The sequence below is a fragment of the Symsagittifera roscoffensis genome, chromosome 6 (genome assembly GCF_963678635.1).
Source record: "Symsagittifera roscoffensis chromosome 6, txSymRosc1.1, whole genome shotgun sequence".
NCBI lineage: Eukaryota > Metazoa > Xenacoelomorpha > Acoela > Convolutidae > Symsagittifera > Symsagittifera roscoffensis.
In genome coordinates this window covers 35,064,860-35,091,111 of record NC_087067.1, presented here as the reverse complement: position 1 = coordinate 35,091,111, position 26,252 = coordinate 35,064,860, and the positions used below count along the sequence as shown (strand labels likewise).

The following is a 26,252-nucleotide window of genomic DNA, read 5'->3' as shown; positions in this document are numbered from 1 at the left end:
GATGTTCAAGATTTGAGTAATTGTTTGTGCTATTTCGTTGTCCTAGTCTTGAATAATATTTATTTGTGATGCTATCGGCACACTTAAAATTGGTGCTTTTTAAAAATAGAGATTTTGATTGAAATTTGAATATGTTTTATTTTCTGATATTATATGTTCTTTTGTATAAAAAGTTCTGAAGTATTGATCTGTCTAGTATCAGAGTCAGTTTTGACTGAGTATTTGTTTACTTCCTAGTCAATGTGTTGATTCGTCTTTTGTGAGAAACAGTTTTATATTTTTTGGTATTTCAACGGTTGGTTTTCGTCTAAGTAGTTCGGGGGCTGTATTTGGACTGAGTGTATCTGGTAAAGCGTGGTTTCTGTCTGCTGTCCAAACTGCTGGCTTATCAATTTCAGTAAAATTAGTTGAATTCTCTTTACTCTATGGTTAGAATTAGGTTTTTGTGTAAGGAAGAAAATTATGAGTTTATGATCTGTAAGAAAAATGTTGGATATTTTGATCCAAGAATTAGGAGTTTTTATTTTGTAAATGTATATATGTATATATATATGATGGTTGTACCCCCTCTCATGAGTGCGGAGATTCTTAAATCTGCTTGTGAAAAAATTTTGAATTTACTGATATTAGCCTCATTTTGTTGGTGCCTTGGGGTAATAGCAAAAGAACTGCGCCAGTTCTAAAGTTCGAATCACCGCACATAGCGTAAAATGCCTAGTTTGAGTCTGGAATTGTTTTGGAAATTTGTTCCGTGAGAAGGGTTTTGATTTAATCGAAGCATTTTTGATGTTTAAAGTCCACTCAAAATTGTTTTGTTGTCCAAGAATGTTAAAGAATGGTCTGAGATATAATTGCATTATAAAAACTTTTTCACTTAGAAAGCTTAGCATTCCAAAGAGTTCTTGGATTTTTGTCTTTCGAGACTGGTTGGAGTTTCAAAATTGCATCTATTTGTTATTTCAAGGGCGTTTTTATGGCCCCTTCGATAATATGTTCAAAGAATTTTACACGATTTAGGAAAAAATGCGATTCATCCGGGGCTGCTATCATATTTTCTTTTAATCAGATTTGTTGGCAATTATCTACAGATTCGAACCTTTCATTTTTTGTTTGTGATTGTATTAAAGCATTGTCTATGTTTTATTGACATTTTTGCTTAGATTAGTACTGGTAAGTGCAGAAAATTTGCTGGTCCTATAGATTTATCATAAAATTGGCTAATGAATTCTTACTGTTGGTTTCCAATAACAATTGTGTCAAGCGACGTGACTGTTCATCTAGAGGTATCTGATTTTATGCACTGTTTTTATTTGCGGTGGTATAATAGTGTCCATTAAATTTTATTTTTGCGAGTATGACCCGTATCAGTTCTATGGGCCAATTGCATTTTGATTAATCAATTGGAAAGTTTAGCTATTGTGCGTCTAAAACTGTTTTAAGCGATTCTCTTTTGGCGAGATTAATTACTGGATTTATAAATGTATTTCCTTTGGGTTGATGTTCTTTGCTTACTGGTGAGATAATTTTGCGTTTTCAAGATTGTTATAAAGTCTGTTTACTTTGTCCTGTATGTGTATTGGAGTTTTACTTGTGCGTTGTTTTTTGAAAACTGTGTCGGATTTGATGAATAGGTTAGAAGTGATTTCATTTTTCCAACATCATTTTTTAAAACTGTCAAGATATATTTTTGTTCATCTGTGTTTTTTGAAATTTGAAAAGATCGCTTAAAATAAGGGATTTTGTAAAAAAAAATTCGTGTTTTAATTTGAGTCATTGGTAATATTTTTAATAGATATTTCTTCATTAAGGATGGATGATTGACAAATATCTAGTGGTTTTGAGATATCGTTACTCTGTATGCTTTTTCTTGTGTAGATTATAAGGTTGCATTTGATTCGCAATATTCTACTAATCCCGAAAGGAGTCCAAATTTTGAAAGCAAATTATTATTTTTATGTAGTGCTGTCTGTTTCTGTGTTTTTAGCGTCTTTTATAGATAAAATAATACTCAAAAACATTTATGAATGGGTTTGAATTCAAGGTCAGACATTAACAGTTTTTCTTTAATTTGATCCTTAGTGTATTGATGAACAAATCATATGCATGCCCTGTTATTGGTTTTGAATGTTTCATTTTTTGAATATATGCAAGATACAAGTTGGAAAAAAATGGTGGCTTTTCATTTATTCCTTGAAAAATGTCATAGATTTATTATTTGGTTTTGTTTGGTAAATTGCTGTTTAAATGTTAATGATTGGGATATGTTTTGTAAGCAATGGTGTTTCAACTAAATTATGTTTAAATTCTGCTATGTGGAATACTTGTTTAAAGGGTTTTAGAATAATTTACTTTGTTACTTGTTGGCTGAATTGTTTGGGTTTTATGACTTTTTAAAAGAAGTGGTATTGTCCAAGCTTTTTCTATAGGTGGGGATATTGGTTTGTGTATTTTGATAAATGTTTTTCACATTTGAGTGGTTTTCCATATGAAGGGTGTTTGTATGTTGTTTTCATGATCTGTTTTTGATTCGTGAAATTTTGAATTAGGATTGTCATTTTGATAAAAATTTGTATCAATTGGAGTTTTTTTATTCATGTTCTAATTCTAACATTTTAATAACTAATTTTCTTTCACAGAGTAATTGACTTAGTTGTATCTTGAGGTTTCCGTGTTATCAATATCTGGAGGCTCGGGAAATTTTTCATTTGTAGATTGTACAAGATAGAACTGTCGTTGTTTTATTGTTGTACTACTTTTTTAGTTTTGTTTTGTCCATTTGAATATTTTGAGTTGTTTTGGTATGATAACTGAGAATAGCTTCTTAATCTGTTTTGGTAGTTTTTTTTTTTTTAGTAGTATCAAGTGATCTATTTTAATAATTGTTTTTATACGATCTGTTGTTTGAATAGTTTTGTGATTTACTGTTAGAGTAGTTTCTATTACGATTATTCGACTATTTTCCATTGTGGTTGTTTGAAAAGTTTTCTTGATTGATCATTGGAATAGTATCTACTTTGAGGGTTTGAATATGGGCGTTTTTTTTTAATTTGAGCAGTTGCTTCCATTGGATTTTGATCTAGAGTAATTTATTCTGTACTGATTGTTCTGACTATTGGACCTGTAATATCGGTTTTGTTAACAGTCATGTGAATATTGTCTATCTGGTGGTCTTTCGCAAAATTTTTTAAAACAAGGGAATTGTGCTCTATCATTACTATAGCTATTTAGGAGTTGTTTACCTGAGCTATTTTGATTTTGAATGGTTTTCTTTGGTAAACTCCGAACTTTTTTCATGTATTGGTAGAAAAACTTTTATGTTTCTTTTGTTTGTTTTTGGTTTATTTGAATTATCTTGTTGTTTTTGTCTGCATTCAGCAATGCTATTGCCGTATCTGCTTCAATATTTAAACCATGGTTGTTTCCTTTTAATTTTCGGGTTCTCTCATAGATGTTCAGGATTTGAGTAATTGTTTGTGCTATTTCGTTGTCCTAGTCTTGAATAATATTTATTTGTGATGCTGTTTCCTGTACATTATTTACGTATTGTACTTTTATATTTTTTGTTTCCTCTAGTTTCGTTTTGATATCAGCTTGTTTTAATTTGTCTACTAGTTTCCAAAAAACCTATATCGGTTTCTCCGATTGATGATTGATTTAGTGGTCAGACGTATTGAGAGAATAGGCTTTCCGAACAATTGTTTCAATTCTTACTGCGAATTGTTTTTTTTTGTTTCATTCGGAAGTCTACGAATTTGTTGCATAAAACGTTTCGATGTTGTTTGTTTCGTTCAGAGTCGAATGTTTTTGAAAATTCCCGGTAAATTGTTTCCAATCGGATTTAATGCCTATGGGCAAACTTGAAAACACTTTTTGGGCTGCTTAGTTGGTTTGTGATACAGTCATTACAAACCACTTTTTGTACAAATTGGTGCTTTTGGAAAATAGAATTTTTGATTGAAATTTGAATATGCTTTATTTTCTGATATTATATGTTCTTTTGTATAAAAAGTTCTGAAGTATTTATCTGTCTAGTATCAGAGTCAATTTTGACTGAGTATTTGTTTACTTCCTATTCAATGTGTTGATTCGTCTTTTGCGAGAAACAGTTTTATATTTTTTGGTATTTCAACGTTTGGTTTTCGTGCAAGTAATTCGGGGGCTGTTTTTGGACTAAGTGTATCTGGTAAAGCTTGGTTTTTGTCTGCTGTCCAAACTATATATGTAGGTTTATCAATTTCAGTAAAATTAGTTGAATTCTCTTTACTCTATGGTTAGAATTAGGTTTTTGTGTAAGGAAGAAAATTATGAGTTTATGATCTGTAAGGAAAAATGTTGGATATTTTGATCCAAGAATTAGGAGTTTTTATTTTGTAAATATATTTATATATATATGATGGTTGTATCCTCTCTCATGAGTGCGGAGATTCTTAAATCTGTTGTTAAAAAAAATCTTGAATTTACTGATATTAGCCTCATTTTGTTGGTGCCTTGGGGTAATTGCAAAAGAACTGCGCCAGTTCCAAAGTTGGAATCACCGCACATAGCGTAAAATGCCTAGTTTTGATTTAATCGAAGCTTTAAAAGGTTTTGATTTAATCGAAGCGTTTTTAATGTTTAAAGTCCACTCAAAATTGTTTTGTTGTCCTAGAATGTTAAAGAATGGTGTGAGATATAATTGCATTATTTAAACTTATTTACTTAGAAAGCTTAGCATTCCAAAACGTTCTTTGATTTTTGTCTTTCGATACTGGTTGGAGTTTCAAAATTGTATCTATTTGTTATTTCAAGGGCGGTTTTATGGCCCCTTTGATAATATGTTCAAAGAATTTTACACGATTTAGGAGAAAATGCGATTCATCCGGGGCTGCTATCATATTTTCTTTTAATCAGATTTGTTGGCAATTATCTACAGATTCGAACCTTTCATTTTTTGTTTGTGATTGTATTAAAGCATTGTCTATGTTTTATTGACATTTTTGCTTAGATTAGTACTGGTAAGTGCAGAAAATTTGCTGGTCCTATAGATTTATCATAAAATTGGCTAATGAATTCCTACTGTTGGTTTCCAATAACAATTGTGTCAAGCGACGTGACTGTTCATCTAGAGGTATCTGATTTTATGCACTGTTTTTATTTGCGGTGGTATAATAGTGTCCATTAAATTTTTGCGAGTATGACCCGTATCAGTTCTATGGGCCAATTGCATTTTGATTAATCAATTGGAAAGTTTAGCTATTGTGCGTCTAAAACTGTTTTAAGCGATTCTCTTTTGGCGAGATTAATTACTGGATTTATAAATGTATTTCCTTTGGGTTGATGTTCTTTGCTTACTGGTGAGATAATTTCGCGTTTTCAAGATTGCTTTAAAGTCTGTTTACTTTGTCCTGTATGTGTATTGGAGTTTTACTTGTGCGTTGTTTTTTGAAAACTGCGTCGGGTTTGATGAATAGGTTAGAAGTGATTTCATTTTTCCAACATCATTTTTTGATGTAGCAGAAATCTTGGGTGTTCGCATATTAAACTGCTATTTGTTCAAATTCTTGCTGATTAACTTGAGAATGTTGAACATTAAAGACTGTCAAGATATATTTTTGTTCATCTGTGTTTTTTGAAATTTGAAAAGATTGCTTAAAATAAGGGATTTTGTAAAAAAAAATTTGTGTTTTAATTTGAGTCATTGGTAATATTTTTAATAGATATTTCTTCTATAAGGATGGATGATTGACAAATATCTAGTGGTTTTGAGATATCGTTACTCTGTATGCTTTTTCTTGTGTAGATTATAAGGTTGCATTTGTTTCGCAATATTCTACTAATCCCGAAAGGAGTCCAAATTTTGAAAGCAAATTATTATTTTCATGTAGTGCTGTCTGTTTCTGTGTTTTTAGCGTCTTTTATAGATAAAATAATACTCAAAAAAATTTATGAATGGGTTTGAGTTCAAGGTCAGACATTAACCGTTTTTCTTTAATTTGATCCTTAGTGTATTGATGAACAAATCATATGCATGCCCTGTTATTGAGTTTGAATGTTTCATTTATTGAATATATTTAGGATCCAAGTTGAAAAAAAATGGTGGTTGTTTATTTACTCCTTGAAAAATGTCATAGATTTATTATTTGGTTTTGTATATTTGTTTTTGATTGGTAAATTGCTGTTTAAAATGTTAATGGTTGGGATATGTTTTGTAATGAATGGTGTTTCAACTAAATTATGTTTAAATTCTGTTATGTGGAATATTTGTTCAAAGGGTTTTAGAATAATTTAATTTGTTCCTTGTTGGTTGAAATTTTTGGGTTTTATGACTTTTTAAAAGAAGTAGTATTGTCCAAGCTTTTTCTATTGGTGGGGATACTTTGTTTTGTGTATTTTGGTAAATGTTTTTCACATTTGAGTGGTTTTCGATTAAATGAAGGGTGTTTGTATGTTGTTTTCATGATCTGTTTTTGATTCGTGAAATTTTGAATTAGGATTGTCATTTTGATAAAAACTTGTATCAATTGGAGTTTTGTATCCATGTTCTAATTCTAACTTAATAATAACTAATTTGCTTTCACAGTTTAATTGACTTAGTTGTTTCTTGAGGTTTCCATGTTATCAATACCTGGAGGCTCGGGAATTGTTTCATTTGTAGATTGTACATGATAGAGCTGTCGTTGATTTTTTGTTGTACTACTTTTGTAGTTTTGATTTTTTTTATCGATTTGAATATTTTGAGTTGTTTTGGTATGATAACTGAGAATAGTTTCTTAATCTGTTTTGGTAGTTGTTTTTTCTTTTTTTTAGTAGTATCAAGTGATCTATTTTAATAATTTTTTTTATACGAACTGTTGTTTGAATAGTTTTGTGATTTACTGTTAGAGTACTTTCTATTACGATTATTCGACTATTTTCCATTGTGAATGTTTGAAAAGTTTCCTTGATTGATCATTGGAATAGTATCTACTTTGAGGGTTTAAATATGGCCGTTTTTTCTTATGATTTGAGCAGTTACTTCCATTGGATTTTGATCTAGAGTAATTTATTCTGTACTGATTGTTCTGACTATTGGACCTGTAATATCGGTTTTGTTAACAGTTATGTGAATATTGTCTATCTGGAAACAAGAGAATTGTGCTCTATCATTACTATAGCTATTTAGGAGTTGTATACCTGAGCTATTTTGAATTTGAATGGTTTTCTTTGGTAAACTCCGAACTTTTTTCATGTATTGGTAGAAAAATATATATGTTTCTTTTGTTTTTTTTTGGTTTATTTGATTTCTCTTGTTGTTTTTGTCTGCATTCAGCAATGCTATTGCCGTATCTGCTTCAATATTTAAACCATGGTTGTTTCCTTTTAATTTTCGGGTTCTCTCATAGATGTTCAGGATTTGAGTAATTTTTTGTGCTATTTCGTTGTCCTAGTCTTGAATAATATTTATTTGTGATGCTGTTTCCTGTACATTATTTACGTATTGTACTTTTATATTTTTTGTTTCCTCTAGCTTGTTTTATTTTGTCTACTAATTTCCAAAAAACCTATATCGGTTTCTCCGATTGATGATTGATGTAATGCTTTATTCTTTTAATGCATTTTGTTTCAATGGTCATCATTAGAATTTCTGTCATTTTCCCATTTTAGTGGTCAGATGTATTGAGAGAATAGGCTTTCCGAACAATTGTTTCAATTCTTACTGCGAATTGTTTTTTTTTGTTGCATTCGGAAGTATACGAATTTGTTGCATAAAACTTTTTGATGTTGTTTGTTTTGTTCAGAGTCGAATGTTTTTGAAAACTCTCGGTAAATTGTTTTCAATCGGATTTAATGTATATCGGCACACTTAAAAACACTTTTTAGGCTGTTTAGTTGGTTTGTGATACAGTCATTACAAACCACTTTGTTACAAAATGATGCTTTTGGAAAATAGAATATTTGTTTGAAATTTGAATATGTTTTGTTTTCTGATATATTATATGTCCTTTTGTATAAAAAGTTCTGAAGTATTGATCTGTCTAGTATCAGAGTCAATTTTGACTGCGTATTTACTTCCTAGTCAATGTGTTGATTTGTCTTTTGTGAGAAACAGTTTTATATTTTTTGGTATTTCAACGGTTGGTTTTCGTGCAAGTAGCTCGGGGGCTGTATTTGGACTAAGTGTCCAAAATATATGTAGGTTTATCAATTTCAGTAAAATTAGTTGAATTCTCTATACTCTTTGGTTAGAATTAGGTTTTTGTGTGAGGAAAAAAATTATGAGTTTATGATCTGCAAGAAAAACTGTTGGATATTTTGATTTAAGAATTAGGAGTTTTTATTTTGTAAATGTATATATATATATATATATATATATATATATATATATATATATATATATATATATATATATGTATGATGGTTGTACCCTCTCTCATGAGTGCGGAGATTTTTAAATCTGCTTGTAAAAAAAATTAAATTTACTGATATTAGCCTCATTTTGTTGGTGCCTTGGGGTAATTGCAAAAGAACAGTACCAAAGTTCTGTCATATATATTTATATATATATATATATATATATGATGGTTGTACCCTCTCTCATGAGTGCGGAGATTTTTAAATCTGCTTGTAAAAAAAAATTAAATTTACTGATATTAGCTTCATTTTGTTGGTGCCTTGGGGTAATTGCAAAAGAACTGCGCCAGTTCCAAAGTTGGAATCACCGCACATAGCGTAAAATGCTTAGTTTGAGTCTCAAATTGTGTTGGAAATTTGTTCCGTGAGAAGGGTTTTGATTTAATCGAAGCGTTTCTGATGTTTAAAGTCCACTCAAAATTGTTTTGTTAACCAAGAATGTTAAAGAATGATCTGAGATATAATTGCATTATAAAAACTTATTTACCTAGAAAGCTTAGGATTCCAAAGAGTTCTTGGATTATTTTCTTTCGACACTGGTTGGAGTTTCAAAATTGCATCTTTTGTTATTTCAAGGGCGGTTTTATGGCCTCTTCGATAATATGTTCAAAGAATTTTACAAGATTTAGGAGAAAATGCGATTCATCCGGGGCTGCTTTCATATTTTCTTTTAATGAGATTTGTTGGCAATTATCCACAGATTCGAACATTTCATGTTTTGTTTGTGATTGTATTAAAGCATTGTCTATGTTTTATTGACATTTTTGCTTAGATTAGTACTAGTGAGTGCAGAAAATCTGCTGGTCCTATAGATTTGTCATAAAATTGGCTAATGAATTCTTAGTGTTGGTTTCCAATAACAATTGTGTCAAGCGACGTGATTTTTTATCTAGAGGTATCTGATTATATGCACTATCCTTATTTGCGGTGGTATAAAAGTGTCCATTAATTTTTGCGAGTATGACCCGTATCAGTTCTTTGGGCCAATTGCATTTTGATTAATCAATTGGAAAGTTTAGCTATTGTGCGTCTAAAACTGTCTTAAGCAATTCTCTTTTGGCGAGAATAATTATTGGATTTATAAATGTATTTCCTTTGGGTTGATGTTCTTTGCTTACTGGTGAGATAATTTCGCGTTTTCAAGATTGTTATAATGTCTGTTTACTTTGTTCTGAATGTGTATTGGAGTTTTACTTGTGCGTTGTTTTTTGAAAACTGCGTTGGGTTTGATTAATAGGTGTAGTAGTGAATTCATTTTTCCAGCATCATTTTTTGATGTAGCAGAAATCTTGGGTGTTCGAATATTGAACTGCTATTTGTTCAAATTCTTGCTGATTAACTTGAGAATGTTGAACTTTAAAGACTGTCAAGATATATTTTTGTTCATCTGTGTATTTTGAAATTTGAAAAGATTGTTTGAAATAAGGGATTTTGTTTAAAAAAATCCGTGTTTTATTTTGAGTCATTGGTAATATTTTTAATAGATATTTTTTCATTAAGGATGGATGATTGACAAATATCTAGTGGTTTTGAGATATTGTTACTCTGTTTGCTTTTTCTTGCGTAGATTATAAGGTTGCATTTGTTTCGCAAGATTCTATTAATCCTGAGGGGAGTCCAAATTTTGAAAGCAAATTATTATTTTTTTGTAGTGCTGTCTGTTTCTGTGTTTTTAACGTTATAGATAAAATTATTTCTCAAAAAATTTATGAATGGGTTTGAATTCAAGTTCAGACCTTAACAGTTTTTCTGTAATTTGATCCTTAGTGTATTGATGAACAAATCATATGCATGCCCTGTTATTGGTTTTGACTGTTTCATTTATGGAATATATGTAAGATACAAGTTGGAAAAATTGGTGGTTGTTGATTTATTCCTTGAAAAAGGTCATAGATTTGTTTTTGATTGGTAAATTGCTGTTTAAAATGTTAATGGTTGGCATATGTTTTGTAATGAATGGTGTTTCAACTAAATTAAGTTTAAATTCTGTTATGTGGAATATTTGTTTAAAAAATCTTAGAATAATTTTTTTATTCCTTGTTGGTTGAAGTTTTTGGGTTTTATGACTTTTTAAAAGAAGTGGTATTGTCCAAGCTTTTTCTATAGGTGGGGATACTTTGGTTTCTGTATTTTGGTAAATGTTTTTCACATTTGAGTGGTTTTCGATTATATGAAGGGTGTTTGTATGTTGTTTTGATGATCTGTTTTTGATTCGTGAAATTTTGAATTAGGTTTGTCATTTTGATAAAAACTTGTATCAATTGGAGTTTTGTATCCATGTTCTAATTCTAACATGTTAATACCTAATTTGCTTTCACAGTGTAATTGACTTAGTTGTCTCTTGAGGTTTCCGTGTTATCAATACCTGGAGGCTCGGGAATTGTTTCATTTGTAGATTGAACATGATAGAACTGTCGTTGATTTTTTGTTGTACTAATTTTGTAGTTTTGATTTTGTCGATCTGAATATTTTGAGTTGTTTTGGTATGATAACTGAGAATAGTTTCTTAATCTGTTTTGGTAGTTGTTGTTTCTTTTTTTAGTAGTATCACGGGATCTAATTTAATAATTATTTTTATACGATCTGTTGTTTGAATAGTTTTGTGATTTACTGTTAGAGTAGTTTCTATTACGATTATTCGACTATTTTCCATTGTGGTTGTTTGAAAAGTTTTCTTGATTGATCATTGGAATAGTATCTACTCTGAGGATTAAATATGGGCGTTTTTTCTTATAATTTCAGCAGTTACTTCCATTGGATTTTGGTCTAGAGTAATTTATTCTGTACTGATCGTTTTGACTATTTGACCTGTAATATCGGTTTTGTGAACAGTTATATGAGTTTTGTCTATCTGGTGACCTTCCGCAACAATTATAAGAATGAGGGGATTGTGACCTATCATTACTATAGCTATTTAGGAGTTGTTTTCCTGAGCTATTATTAATTTGAATGGTTTTCTCTGGTAAACTCTGGTCTTATTTCATGTATTGGTAAAAAAATTTGAAAGTGTTTTTTTTTTGTATTTTTTGTCTGTTTGAATTAACTTGTTTGTTTTTATTTGCATTCAGCAATACTATTTTCGGAAAATTAAATTGGTTTCTCGGATTGATGAGTGATGTGATGCTCTCTTTTTATCAATAAATTTTTTTATGGTGTCGTTAAAGTCATCATTATAACTTCTTTCATTTTCGTAATTTTTTAGTCGTTTGTATTGAGAGAAAAAGCCTTTTGTAATAGAGTTTCGATTCCTAATGTGAATTGTTTAATTGTTTCATTAAAAAGTCTACACTCTTTGTTGCATAAAATCCTTTGATGTTGTTTGTTTTGATAAGAAACGAATATTTTTGAAAATTCTTGAGTAAATTAATTCCAAACGGATATAATTTTTATGGGTAAACTAAAAACATTTTGTGGGCTGCGCCGTCGAGCGTAGTATGTACCATTGCGTCTATGAATCTTTATTTGATTAACTGATGTGCTATTAGATTCTGGTCCTATGTTTAAGATTAGGTTAGCTGTAACAGCGTTTAACTAGTTTTCTTCTAAGTATTCAGGATCTGTTCCTGTGAATACCGTGGAGTGGTTTATTAGATATTATAGATGATCCATCCATAACGTATGGATTCATTGTCATTTGGAGTGATTCTGCTGTGTTTGGTGTTTGTGTACAATTTTTAAGATGACTTTTTTAAATTTCAAGTTTTAAATAATAGGGTAAGTGCATTTTGTTTTTCATGGATTCGGGTGGGCAACTTTGGTTATTTTTTTTTATAGTTTTGCGATTGCACATTTTTATTGGTTTGTGCCAAACTTTGTCTTTGTGAAAATTAATGTTGTGTGTGTCTTGGTTGTTGGGAGTTCCTGTAAGGTTCGAAAGCATCTGGTTGAAAAAAATCATCTGACTGATCTATATAATTTCAGTGTTTTTTTTTCGTTGATTGTTTTTCTACTGTTTTTGGTTTTGATAAAAAAAACCTTCATCCGCTGAGTAATGTGGTTGGATTCTCATGAATTGCCTGTTAAATGGGTTGTTTTTGTTTTATCGTTAAAATTTACAAAATTAGATATTGTTTTTGGTACCTGTTGGCTACAATTGTGTTCCTGAGATAGATTTTTTGTTGTATAGAGTGGGCGTGCTATTTGATTACTAATGTTATTATTGGTGAAAAATCATAATTATGATTTGCAAAGTTACTTCCAGTTGGTGTCTTTGTTAGATGGTCGTTTTTTAGTTATTGGTCTAATTGTTTGATAATCCATATGAATTATTGGAACAATTGATGTTTGTAATGTCGTTGACGGAAAAAGAGTATTGCTTTTATGATGTGATATTGTAAGTGTTGGATGAATAGGAGAGATACTTTGTAGTTTCGTTATATGTAGTGTTTCGACTTTTTCTTTTCTTCACAAAATGTCATGGAATTTGGATTAGATATCTTGTTGTGTTAGGTTTCTGGTACCATTTAGGGTTTTTTGTGTTTAAATAAAAGTTGAATTAAAACTAATGTTTCTTATCCTTTCATTAAGCATTGCGTTTAAATTTAAAGATGTGGTATTAGCCGTGAATGTAGTTACTCTTAATTAATCTCTGTGTACGGAAATCGTTGCAAATGCTGCACTTTATGTTACAAAATATTACATGAGACCATTCAGCGGCCCATACATAATCTGTTATGTCTGCTATTTTTGCTTCATTGCTTGTTTGTGGTCTAAAATTTTTTCTTGCTTGTGCAATTAGATCTAAATTGTGTTGAAAATAATCTATAAAAAAACACTGCTAGTTATGTGGAATATTTGTTTAAAGGGTTTTAGAATAATTTACTTTGTTCCTTGTTGGTTGAATTTTTTGGGTTTTATGACTTTTTAAAAGAAGTGGTATTGTCCAAGTTTTTTCTATAGGTGGGGATACTTTGATTTGTGTATTTTGGTAAATGTTTTTACATTTGAGTGGTTTTCGATTATATGAAGGGTGTTTGTATGTTGTTTTCATGATCTGTTTTTGATTCGTGAAATTTTGAATTAGGATTGTCATTTTGATAAAAACTTGTATCAATTGGAGTTTTGTATCCATGTTCTAATTCTAACATGTTAATAACTATTTTGCTTTCACAGTTTAATTGATTTAGTTGTTTCTTGAGGTTTCCATGTTATCAATACCTGGAGGCTCGGGAATTGTTTCATTTGTAGATTGTACATGATAGAACTGTCGTTGATTTTTTGTTGTACTAATTTTGTAGTTTTGATTTTGTCGATCTAAATATTTTGAGTTGTTTTGGTATGATAACTGAGAATAGTTTCTTAATCTGTTTTGGTAGATGTTTTTTCTTTTTTTTAGTAGTATCAAGTGATCTATTTTAATAATTCGACAATTATTCGACTATTTTCAATTGTGGTTGTTTGAAAAAATTCCTTGATTGATCATTGGAATAGTATCTACTTTGAGGGTTTAAATATGGGCGGTTTTTCTTATAATTTGAGCAGTTACTTCATTGCATTTTGATCTAGAGTAATTTATTCTGTACTGATTGTTCTGACTATTGGACCTGTAATATCGGTTTTGTTAACAGTCATGTGAATATTGTCTATCTGGTGGTCTTTCGCAAAAATTTTTAAAACAAGGGAATTGTGCTCTATCATTACTATAGCTATTTAGGAGTTGTTTACCTGAGCTATTTTGATTTTGAATGGTTTTCTTTGGTTTTCTTTGAATGGTTTTCTTTGGTTTATTTGAATTATCTTGTTGTTTTTGTCTGCATTCAGCAATGCTATTGCCGTATCTGCTTCAATATTTAAACCATGGTTGTTTTCTTTTAATTTTTGGGTTCTCTCATAGATGTTCAGGATTTGAGTAATTGTTTGTGCTATTTCGTTGTCCTAGTCTTGAATAATATTTATTTGTGATGCTGTTTCCTGTACATTATTTACGTATTGTACTTTTATAATTTTTGTTTCCTCTTGTTTCGTTTTGATTTCAGCTTGTTTTAATTTGTCTACTAGTTTCCGAAAAACCTACATTGTTTTCTCCGATCCCCTTCGATAATATGTTCAAAGAATTTTGCACGATTTAGGAGAAAATGCGATTCATCTGGGCTGCTTTCATATTTTCTTTTAATGAGATTTGTTGGCATTTATCTACAGTTTCGAACCTTTCATGTTTTGTTTCTGATTGTGTTAAAACATTGTCTATGTTTTATGGACATTTTTGCTTAGATTAGTACTGGTAAGTGCAAAAAATTTGCTGGTCCTATAGATTTGTCATAAAATTGGCTAATGAATTCTTAGTGTTGGTTTCCAATAACAATTGTGTCAAATGACGTGATTGTTCATCTAGAGGTATCTGATTATATGCACTATCCTTATTTGCGGTGGTATAATAGTTTCCATTAGTTTTTGCGAGTATGACCCGTATCAAATCTATGGGCCAATTGCATTTTGATTATCAATTGGAAAGTTTAGCTATTGTGCGTCTAAAATTGTTTTAAGCAATTCTCTTTTGGCGAGATTAATTACTGGATTTATCAATGTATTTCCTTTGGGTTGATGTTCTTTGTTTACTGGTGACATAATTTTGCGTTTTCAAGATTGTTATAAAGTCTGTTTACTTTGTTCTGTATGTGTATTGGAGTTTTACTTGTGCGTTGTTTTTTGAAAACTGCGTTGGGTTTGATTAATAGGTGTAGTAGTGAATTCATTTTTCCAACATCGTTTTTTGATGTAGCAGAAATCTTGGGTGTTCAAATATTGAACTGCTATTTGTTCAAATTCTTGCTGATTAACTTGAGAATGTTGAACTTTAAAGAGTGTTAATATATATTTTTGTTTATCTGTGTATTTTGAAATTTGAAAAAATCGTTTAAAATAAGGGATTTTGTGAAAAAAATTCCATGTTTAATTTTGAGTCATTGGTAATATTTTTAATAGATATTTCTTCATTGAGGATGGATGATTGACAAATATCTAGTGATTTTGAGATTTTGTTACTCTGTATGCTTTTTCTTGTGTAAATTATAAGGTTGCATTTGTTTCGCAATATTCTATTAATCCCAAAGGGAGTCCAAATTTTGAAAGCAAATTATTATTTTTATCTAGTGCTGTCTGTTTCTGTGTTTTTAGCGTCTTTTATAGATAAAATTAATACTCAAAAAAATTATGAATGGGTTTGAATACAAGGTCAGACCTTAACAGTTTTTCTGTAATTTGATCCTTAGTGTATTGATGAACAAATCATATGCATGCCCTGTTATTGGTTTTGACTGTTTCATTTATTGAATATATGTAGGATACAAGTTGGAAAAAAAACGGTGGTTGTTTATTTATTCCTTGAAAAAGGTCATAGATTTGTTATTTGGTTTTGTATATTTGTTTTTGATTGGTAAATTGCTGTTTAAAATGTTAATGATTGGGATATGTTTTGTAATGAATGGTGTTTCAACTAAATTATGTTTAAATTCTGTTATGTGGAATATTTGTTTTTAAAAGAAGTGTTAATGTCCAAGTTTTTTCTAAAGGTGGGGATACTTTGGTTTCTGTATTTTGGTAAATGTTTTTCACATTTGAGTGGTTTTCGATTATATGAAGGGTGTTTGAATGTTGTTTTCATGATCTGTTTTTGGTTCGTGAAGTTTTGAATTAGGATTGTCGTTTTGATAAAAACTTGTATCAATTGGAGTTTTGTATCCATGTTCTAATTCTAACATGTTAATACCTAATTTGCTTTCACAGTGTAATTGACTAAGTTGTCTCTTGAGGTTTCCGTGTTATCAATACCTGGAGGCTCGGGAATTGTTTGATTTGTAGGTTGTACATGATAAAACTGTCGTTGATTTTTTGTCGTACTAATTTTGTAGTTTTGATTTTGTCGATCTGAATATTTTGAGTTGTTTTGGTATGATAACTGAGAATAGTTTCTTAATCTGTTTTGGTAGTTGTTGTTTCTTTTTTTAGTAGTATCACGGGATCTATTTTAATAATTATTTTTATACGATCTGTTGTTTGAATAGTTTTGTGATTTACTGTTAGAGTAGTTTCTATTACGATTATTCGACTATTTTCCATTGTGGTTGTTTAAAAAATTTTCTTGATTGATCATTGGAAAAGTATCTACTCTGAGGGTTAAAAATGGGCGTTTTTTCTTATAATTTCAGCAGTTATTTCCATTGGATTTTGGTCTAGAGTAATTTTTTCTGTACTGATTGTTTTGACTATTTGACCTGTAATATCGGTTTTGTGAACAGTTATGTGAGTTTTGTCTATCTGGTGATCTTCCGCAACAATTATAAGAATGAGGGGTTTGTGACCTATCATTACTATAGCTATTTATGAGTTGTTTTCCTGAGCTATTTTTAATTTGAATGGTTTTCTCTGGTAAACTCTGGCCATTTTTCATGTATTGGTAAAAAAATTTAAAAGTTTTTTTTTGTATTTTTGGTCTGTTTGAATTAACTTGTTGTTTTTGTTTGCATTCAGCAATACTATTTTCGGAAAATTAAATCGGTTTCTCGGATTGATGAGTGATGCTATGCTCTCTTTTTATCAATAAAATTTCTTATGGTGTCGTTAAAGTCATCATTAGAATTTCTTTCATTTTCGTAATTTTATAGTCGTTTGTATTGAGAGAAAAGGCCTTTTGTAATAGAGTTTTGATTCCTAATGTGAATTGTTCAATTGTTTAATTAAAAAGTCTACACTCTTCGTTGCATAAAATCCTTTGTTGTGGTTTGTTTTGATAAGAAACGAAAATTTTTGAAAATTCTTGAGTAAATTAATTCCAAACGGATATAATTTTCATGGGTAAACTTAAAACAGTTTGTGGGCTGCGCCGTCGAGCCTAGTATGTACCACTGCGTCTATGAATCTTTATTTGATTAAGTGATGTGCTTATAGATTCTGGTCCTATGTTTAAGATTAGGTTAGCTGTAACAGCGTTTAACTAGTCTTCTTCTGAGTATTCAGGATCTGTTCCTGTGAATACCGTGGAGTGGTTCATTAGATATTATAGATGATCCATCCAAAACGTATGGATTTATTGTCATTTGGAGTGAATCTGCTGTGTTTGGTGTTTGTGTACAATTTTGAAGTTGACTTTTTTAAATTTCAAGTTTTAAATAATAGGGTAAGTGCATTTTGTTTTTCATGGATTCGGGTGGTCAACTTTGGTTATTTTTTTTTATAGTTTTGCGATTGTACATTATGATTGGTTTGTGCCAAACTTTGTCTTTGTGAAATTTAATGTTGTGTGTGTCTTGGTTGTTGGGAGTTCCTGTAAGGTTCGAAAGCATCTGGTTGAAAAAAATCATCTGACTGATCTATATCATTCCAGTGATTTTTTTCGCTGATTGTTTTTATACTGTTTTTCGTTTTGATTAAAAAAACCTTCCTCCGCAGAGTAATGTGGTTGGATTCTCATGAATTGCCTAATAATTGGGTTGTTTTTGTTTTGTTGAAAAACTGGATAACTCTCAGTGCGATCTGTCTGATTTTTTCCTTTTATCGTTAAAATTTAAAATTAGATATTGTTTTTGGTACCTGTTGGCTACAATTGTGTTCCTGAGATAGATTTTTTGTTGTATAGAGTGGGCGTGCTATTTGATTACTAATGTTATTATTGGTGAAAAATCATAATTATGATTTGCAAAGTTACTTCCAGTTGGTGTCTTTGTTAGATGGTCGTTTTTTAATTATTGGTCTAATTGTTTGATAATCCATATTAATTATTGGAACAATTGATGTTTGTAATGTCGTTGACGGAAAAAGAGTATTGCTTTTATGATGTGATATTGTAAGTGTTGGATGAATAGGAGAGATACTTTGTAGTTTCGTTATATGTAGTGTTTCGACTTTTTCTTTTTTTCACAATATGTCATGGAATTTGGATTAGATATCTTGTTGTGTTAGGTTTCTGGTACCATTTAGGGTTTTTTGTGTTTATATAAAAGTTGAATTAAAACTAATGTTCCTTATCCTTTCATTAGGCATTGCGTTTAAATTTAAAGATGTGGTATTAGCTGTGAATGTAGTTACTCTTAATTAATCTCTGTGTACGGAAATCGTTGCAAATGCTGCACTTTATGTTACAAAATATTACATGAGACCATTCAGCGGCCCATACATAATCTGTTTTGTCTGCTATGCTATTTTTGCTTCATTACTCGTTTGTGGTCTAAAATTATATCTTGCTTGTGCAATTAGATCTAAATTGTGTTGAAAACAATCTAAAAGAAAACATGCTAGGATTCTTTGTAGAACAACTTTATTTATTTGTGGTATTTAACTATCAGAGAGTGTTTCACGAATTAAGTCTAAGAATTGTTTAAAAAGATTTGTTTCGCGTCTTATTGTTTCGTGTCGAGATGCTTGTGGTGGTTTCATTCGTTTCTTATATAAAATTACACCAATGAATGATTGAAAAGACATCAATTGTGAAGATTGAGTTGGCTTTTTGTATAATTTAATGTTTATTTTTTTTTAAAATTTAGTCGGTAACAACTTATGGGAAATCTAATTCTATATCATCTGTTTGTCTTCGGTGTGGTGGTTGGTTTGATTATTGTGATGGTAGATTTTCATTAGAAAATATGCCGTAATGGGAAGTGATATTACTGAATTCTGGTAGGCAGTGATCAAGTATTGTGTTTTGATTTTTACTTCAAATTTTTTTGTTTGCATGGGCTACCTCCTTTTTGAATTAAATTTACGAATAGATTGCGGCATGTACTTGTCCTCTAGTGGAACAAACGGATTAAAGACAAAGGGAAGGATAGAGTCATCACCAAAGTTCTCCTCGTATTGAACCAGTTTTTTGTGCGGGATTTATATAATGAGTAAATTTCAATATATCGTTTCGGTTGATTCCTATTGTTGAGTCGTACTGGTTTGCGAAAATATGAATTATGTGTTTCTTATGTTTTTATTATGTGTTTCTCTTTTACAGATGATGCTGTTGTGGATTCCGATTCTGAAAACTAACTTGTCTACTGGTTTACTTTTGTCGTGGATTAAATCTCGAAGGTTTTGAAGTTCTTGTTTTGTTGTTGAGTCAGATTTCAAAACTGCGTTTGGTGTTCTTGGAAATATTGACATATTTATTTGTTTCTGTTTTATGATTATTGCCTCATTTTTTTAAAATCTTTTGAATCCAATTCTTTGTTCAGGCGGTGTATTTACAAGATCGTATCTTTTTTCTTTGATTAAAAAATTATGATATAATATTATTTGTATGTTTCCTAATTGATCTCTTGACTTGAGTGTTAGAGTGATGGGAGCAAATTGCAAGGGTTAAGTTTTCAGTGTCCTAAACTATTAGTCCTTTGGTTTTTTGCGAGGTTATCTCTTGTTCCTGGGGGATAAACTGTCGTGTTTAGACGGGTTGGAGAGAGAGCATATCGATTCGTTAGAATGATTTTATATTTTCTCGAGTGGTTAAGTTTTAAAAGAAAATTTAATCTTCCTTAGGGTAAGTACTACGTATTTTAAGATATGTATTAGCCTGGGTCGATTAAGAGGAGGGGCTTAGGGGAAGGATGAGTAACCGAAGCTCTTCACTGTTTATCTTAAGTAAAATGGTTAGTTATTCAAAAACTTTAACTAGTTCTGGGTCGTTTGTAAGGGCTGGAGAGTGAAACGATGTTTGAGGTCGTTAAGCACTAATTCTAAGAGGTGGACTAAGGGGAACAAAGTTGAACTAATTGATCTAAGGAAAGCCTTGATGATCAAATATTTAGATTGATACAAAAGTGAAATTAAGTTCAATTTTTCAAAGATGGACTTTTGCCTTAAAGATCTGGTCTTAAAGAAAAGTTTTGATTGAATTAAAACAAGAATATATAATGACAAGATTTAAGTTAAAGATCTACGAAATGGTTAGAATATAAAATTTGTGATGTTAGCTTTATGAGTAATTATGTGCTATGTTTTGGACGAAGAAACAAAGACGCAAGATTGAAGATGACCGGAGTCCTTGAAAAGCAAGGAAGATTTGTAGTTTTGATAAAAGCACTTTAAATTAATTTACTATTTATGTTTTGTATTTTTAGTCAATTAATTTTTATTTTACAGAAGTTTTGATGTTACTGCCGATTTTTAATAAATAAACGACTGATCTAAAATGGTTTGGTTTTATACTATCACTAGTTATACATCATTGAGAATTATATATCTTGGAAATGAGTTTTACTGCTCCAAGCATTCTTATTTCATATTAGTGAAAGAAAGTGTACTGCCCTGATAGTTTTGTAGAAAAATTGTCGTTGCAGTCTGCTTTTTTGTTTCACGACGTAGAAGCTTGGTCCGCCAATCGGGTTTTGACCTTGTGTAAGCTTGAATTTTCGTTGGTATTGATTAGACCTATTGAGACGCGGATGTAAGTTTTCACTAATTCTTAACTTTTTGTGGTGTGTTTTTGATCTTATTTCTGTTTGCTAAATTTTAAAGAGGTCTGCTTAAGACTCTTGGTCGCACCAGATGAAATTGAGTCCGGAGTGGCTCAATCATAGAGTAATTCCAGATAACGTACAAAATCAGATTCGTATAAACTTTGAAATATTTAAGACAAAAAGTGGTTCCAAGTTTGCTGTTCTTGAGGAGATTTGGACTGTACATTTTGTTTCGAAACACATTTCACTTTTTATTTAATCTACCAAACTGATTTTCCGAATTCTTCTAAAGCATCATGCACACATTGGCGCTTTTAAGCAATTTTTAGATTCAGTTGGCCGACGCCTACTAAATCCGCCCTTGATCAGATATGACAATTTGTCAGTAGATAAATAGATGATTGTGTTCATTGCAAATCTAGTTGTTCCGACGACCCGTTTAGTTTTATGCTGTTTCAAGTTTTATTCCGACGTTATTTTTGCTGCTTTTGTTGGAAAAACTGAAAAATTTGTAATTTAGAAAACACAAATCTCGAAAAAATATTTTTAATAAAATAACTGTGACGAACCGTTGGTGTGGTCATTTGTTGAAGGAAAATGAGGTAAGATCTTTAAAAATAATATGCTTGGAAGGAGGTCTCATTTAAACCTTTTTCATGTTTTAATCCAGCTGAAAAAAGTAGATGAAAATAAGTTTGACAATAAAGTTACATAAAAGTGGATCAATGAGTCCTCTTTGAATAAACGTCGGTCTCAAATATACATTTGACTACTGAAGTAGAAGTAATGGTTCAGTTATGCAATATGTTTTACGCCCTCCCCTCCCTCCAAATATGTTTCAATTTTGTAGGTTCAAAAACTTCAATGACAAAATATAAATTCTACTGAAAATATTTATAAGCATAATGCATCTAGTTCGAATATTATATTTGTTTTTCATTGGAAATGGAAAAAGGACTCCTTCCGTGTATTTGTGTTGGGCAGTCCCCAAGAATAAGGGTTGATTCTGAGTAACTGCTGGCTGGGGTTTGCTGGAAGGTTGGAGTGTAGGTGTAGTTTTGGGTATGGTGAGATGGGCGAGTTCTCTGGCAGTTGGAACATGACCCTGAAATCAGGACTGATGGGGCAAAAGTAGGGGTCAACTGATGCAATTGGCGACTCTTTCTTTTCATTTTTGTTTATCGTCACTTCAAGTTTTTCACCATCGCAACACCCTTTGTCAGCTTTTTCAATGGTTTCTTCTTTCATTGGACAGAAACTCTTTGGTTTTTCAGATGCGGGGCAGATAACTTCAATAGCAGTTTTATTTTCAATGGTCACATTCGTTGTTTTAGAAAGATTTCGATTTATTCCTGCATTTCCTTGCTTTGTAGGGGACCAAATTTCTGCCTTCTCTTTTTTAAAATCGCTATCTCCGTCACCTTTTGAAGCTTTGCTATCATCTTGCTTAATTGTTTTTCGTTCACATGCAAGATACTCTTTGTCAAAGTTTCTGTTCGCAGTTCCGTGAGTTGCATTTGGGTTCGCAGTAAGTTCCGACTTGCGACGCTTCCTTCCGTCTCCTGCCACTGCGGTACAGCTGTCGTCTCTCACCGAAGCAGTTGAGGTCTGATCATCTGATGTAGTTGTTCTTCTCTTGGTCTCAGAGGGTGATTCAGGAGAGGACCCATCGGAATCTGAATCTGAACTGAAGCTTCCTTCATAGTCAAATTTCCTGTAACACAACAGTAACCGGTTGTCAAGCAAGCTGGTTGCTATGCAAGTCTCGATTTTTGTTTACTGTTTCAAAAGATTTAAAGGTGAGCAAGTTGATTGAAAAAAGAGTTAAAAAAGTGTTTTGCGAACAAGGCAAAAAATGAAGAAAATTTACATTCCCTCAATTTATATTTCATGGTCAAGCTGTATATTCGAATGAGCGTTTTTTAGACAGCGGATTTTTTCCATACCAAAACAAGCTTTTTTTGTAACTTGACGTTATTGCGAAATTGTGTTACGTCGAGTGCTTGGAAAATCAAATCATCCGATTTTCTATTGAATTTTTAGGCAAGTTTACTGTTTGGAACATCTTAAGTCTTTCCTCCTCTTCGCACCTTACCTCCTTCTGGTTTTGATATCAGGACCAATCTGATTGGGCAATGGTAGTTGAGCCGAAGAATTGACTGTAGTCGACGCAGCGGTCTCTCTGAATCCCTTGGCAAATGGGTTGTAGTCTATCTTCAGTTGGGTAATCTGCAACAAAATTTTATCACAATTTTTGTAAAAGGTTGAGAGTTAATGCTCATTTTCTTAGTGCGGATAAGGTTTAAGCAAAAATGTAAGCAAGCATATGGCCATAAACAAAAATTGGGTAAAGGGTTCATCATACTTGGATCCATACCAGGCCTTGCATGTTTATATAGCCGTAGCTACTATTTTCTATTGTACCATCCCCTGATTGTGTTGATAGTCTAGTTGCGTAATGATACTGACCGAGTCATTTTGGTAGGCAGTCACTGCAATGAACGCTGTCTCAGGGAATGAGTAGGTGTAGAAGCTGCTGGCATCGAACATGGATCCACTGGAACCCAAACCACCTCCTCCCCCTATCCCTCGCCCTCCTATTGCTGTGGCATGATGGTTGAAGTGTTCAAGGATTATCAGCCGGGGCACGTACTTGTGCATGCTGTTTAGAATGATCTAAAACAGAAGCAAGGAAAAATTCGAAGCCAAGGAAGTCACAAAGCTGAAAAAAAAAAACAAATTTCGATTGAAACCGAAAAAAAAAAAACGAAACGTTGACGAACATTTTAACGCCCTCTTTAGTTTATGTTTCTTATAAAAAGGCTAAATACTTGTGAAACACTTCAATTTTTTATAGGAATTGCTGTTTAAGGAGTAACTGTGAAGTTTGCTTACATGTCCGTTTCGGTCGAGGTTGTTGTTTGTGAGTTTAATTCTGTGGAATGATATGCACTGTGTCGCCAGCCATGTTCTGCCTGATGAGGGGGAGTCCGGGTGGAAATAGAGTCTGCCTGGCATCCTCGGTTCGGCCTTGCCACTGATGACCCACTTGGAATGGTGGAACTTATGTCTACTTGTGTCTACAGGCATCATGTCCAGCATCACCGAGTACTCCCTGTCCGGATCCAGACCACTCAGCCGCAGTTTCACGACTGGAAACATCCTCCGGCCACTCTTGGTGATGATCATCTCAGTTCCGATCTTGTTGAACATGCGCCACAGAGCGGCATTCTCAAGAGTGACTTTGATCTTCGGGTGGGGTTTGTTTGGGGGGAGAGGAGGTAGAGAGTGAAGTGCTTGTTGCACTGCAAAGCAAGACACGTTCACATTGGGAACCCCAACCGCACTTGGCATGTTGGCAACGGAGACAGGGTTGAAGCCGGTAACACATGAACCCCCACTGGAAAACATGTAGGGGTGGGGAAAAGAGTAGGCATGAGGGGAGATGTTGGAATCCTGCTGAGGTTGCTGGCCATTGAGAGTGATGGTGGAAGGAATGCATGGCATTGAGTGCCTGCTCATCGCAACCATCTGCTGGGAGTGGTGTGGGTGGGAAAAGGGCATTTGGAACTGGAACGGGTGGGTCATTGTCCAGGCGGGGTTTGTGGGCATGTTTTGGCCTTGGCTGGTCAGTTGATGTGCATGCGTCTGTGGATGGTGATGGTGACTGGCGGAACCTCCTCTTCCTAGATTAACATTTGCTTACTTTTCACCTTGTATCACCTTGTTGTTCCGACTTTCGATACGAAAGTAACGGAATATTTGTGCTCGGGGTGGGTTTTTTTTCTTCAGACAAATTTCGACTTTTTAACTAGCCATTTTTGACGGAAATTTTTTTATATCATTCGAAAGCTACTGTTGTCCTGAGCTTAAATTTGAAAAGATATTTCACCTGTGATCATTTTTCGTAAAGTTATGAGGGTTTAAAGATTGCCATTTTGGCCATTTTGACCAATTTGGGACAATTAAAATGCGATATAATTCGCGCTATTAACGCGTAAGCGGAGAGTTAATCCGTCTTAGGCGTGTGGGGGGATGATTTTCATAGAAAAATTTTCAAATTTTAGAAAAAAAATTTTTCATTTTTTTTGTTTCATTTAATTCTTTTATGTTGTTTATGTTATTACTGCTTCATAAACGTTAAAAGGCAGTCGGAACTTTCAGGGCTTCGCCCTGATACGAGCAGTCTTGTTTCTACTTTCAATTTTTTTATCTGAATTTCTAACTGATTTTTAATGAATTAAAATTAAGTCAACTAAGTTTTACTTTAGAATATATATATTATTGTCCTGGACAAAACTAGTTTAAACCTAAACTCACCGAAACTGATTGATGGAAACATCTCAGAAAGCCAGTTTTTTAAAACTGAAAGCTAATTAATGGCAATTGAATTAATTGACTTTTATTATGCACGATGTAACTTTTCAATGCAGTTTAAAAACTCGTCTGCTCTTTGAAATCTTCACTTACAGCAGTTTGTCAAATTGAATTTTGATTCGAAAACAGTTGAATGTAGCAAGCCAATCACAATACCAATTTAGAGGTATGAAGACAAACAAGAATTAGATGATGCTTTTTATCGTTAAGCACTATCAACTTAACCATCTGTCACGCTGTGGTACATATCTGCTATTTTTATTTTAGAGTCCACATTAATTTTGAATCTTCGCTTCCAGAAAATCCGGATTGTTCATGTTTCTAAGGATGCTGATAGTTCTCAAATCGCGATGATCTTTCGAAAAAAGAAACTGTAAAAACCCAAAAACAGCTTTTTGGCATTTTTATTTAAAAGCTCGCCTGCAGCGCAAAACTTTTAGACAAAATATGGTCGTTAAACTGCTGCACGAGAGCTCGAAAATGTACATTTCGGAAGAAACACCCCAAATCTTTTCATAAATTTTCCTCCCGTATGCCACTGAGCGCAACTGTTTCCTACTAATCTTCTGCCATTCCAATTTTTTAAAAACTTATTATGCCAGATACCAAAATAGAAAAAAAGTTGATATTAAAGAGCTCTTTTGTGGAAGTTTTTAAAGTAATTTGAAGCGTCAAACCCTATAGCAGCCTTGCTAATCGTAACCTGCGGCTCGATGTGAACTAATTCAAGTAACTCAGACTAGAGAAAAACCTCATACGACATAAGAAGGAAACTTGGCTAACTAACTGATGGTTTAGATCTTAGTTGCAGTTGTACTTTCTTGTCATCTGTTTCACATTACCCCTCGGTACCTCTAGTCCATAATGGCTAATAAAGTGTCATTTTCCGAAAAAAGTTAATCTTTGCATCTGAACATTACTAAAACGATTCCAGCTACTCTGCCAAAGCTAAAAATGGCTGAAACTCACCTAAGCAAACATGTGTCTTAACGCTACTTAATCTCAAATTCTCTCCAGGAAAAGCAAACAATCTTCACAAGCAGCTTGTAGGAAAAAAAATTTGCAAACGGGAAAACTAAAAAAAAATCAAAACTTCTGAAAACTTGAATTTTGTTGAATTAGCTCAAAATGAGC

General features: G+C 32.2%; 1 protein-coding gene across 1 annotated transcript; it reads right to left on the bottom strand.

Annotated features, from left to right (window-relative positions):
• Nucleotides 1-21,601: 21,601 nt before the first annotated feature.
• On the bottom strand, nt 21,602-25,220 carry LOC134847775 (T-box transcription factor TBX6-like). The gene is made up of 5 exons (XM_063864992.1): nt 25,062-25,220; nt 23,637-24,427; nt 23,211-23,417; nt 22,837-22,970; nt 21,602-22,455 (listed from the first exon to the last, which is right to left on the bottom strand). The coding sequence occupies exons 1-5, from the start codon at nt 25,081-25,083 to the stop codon at nt 21,678-21,680; spliced, it is 1,932 nt and encodes a 643-aa protein (XP_063721062.1). The 5' UTR covers nt 25,084-25,220; the 3' UTR covers nt 21,602-21,677.
• Between the last annotated feature and the right edge of the window lie 1,032 nt (nt 25,221-26,252).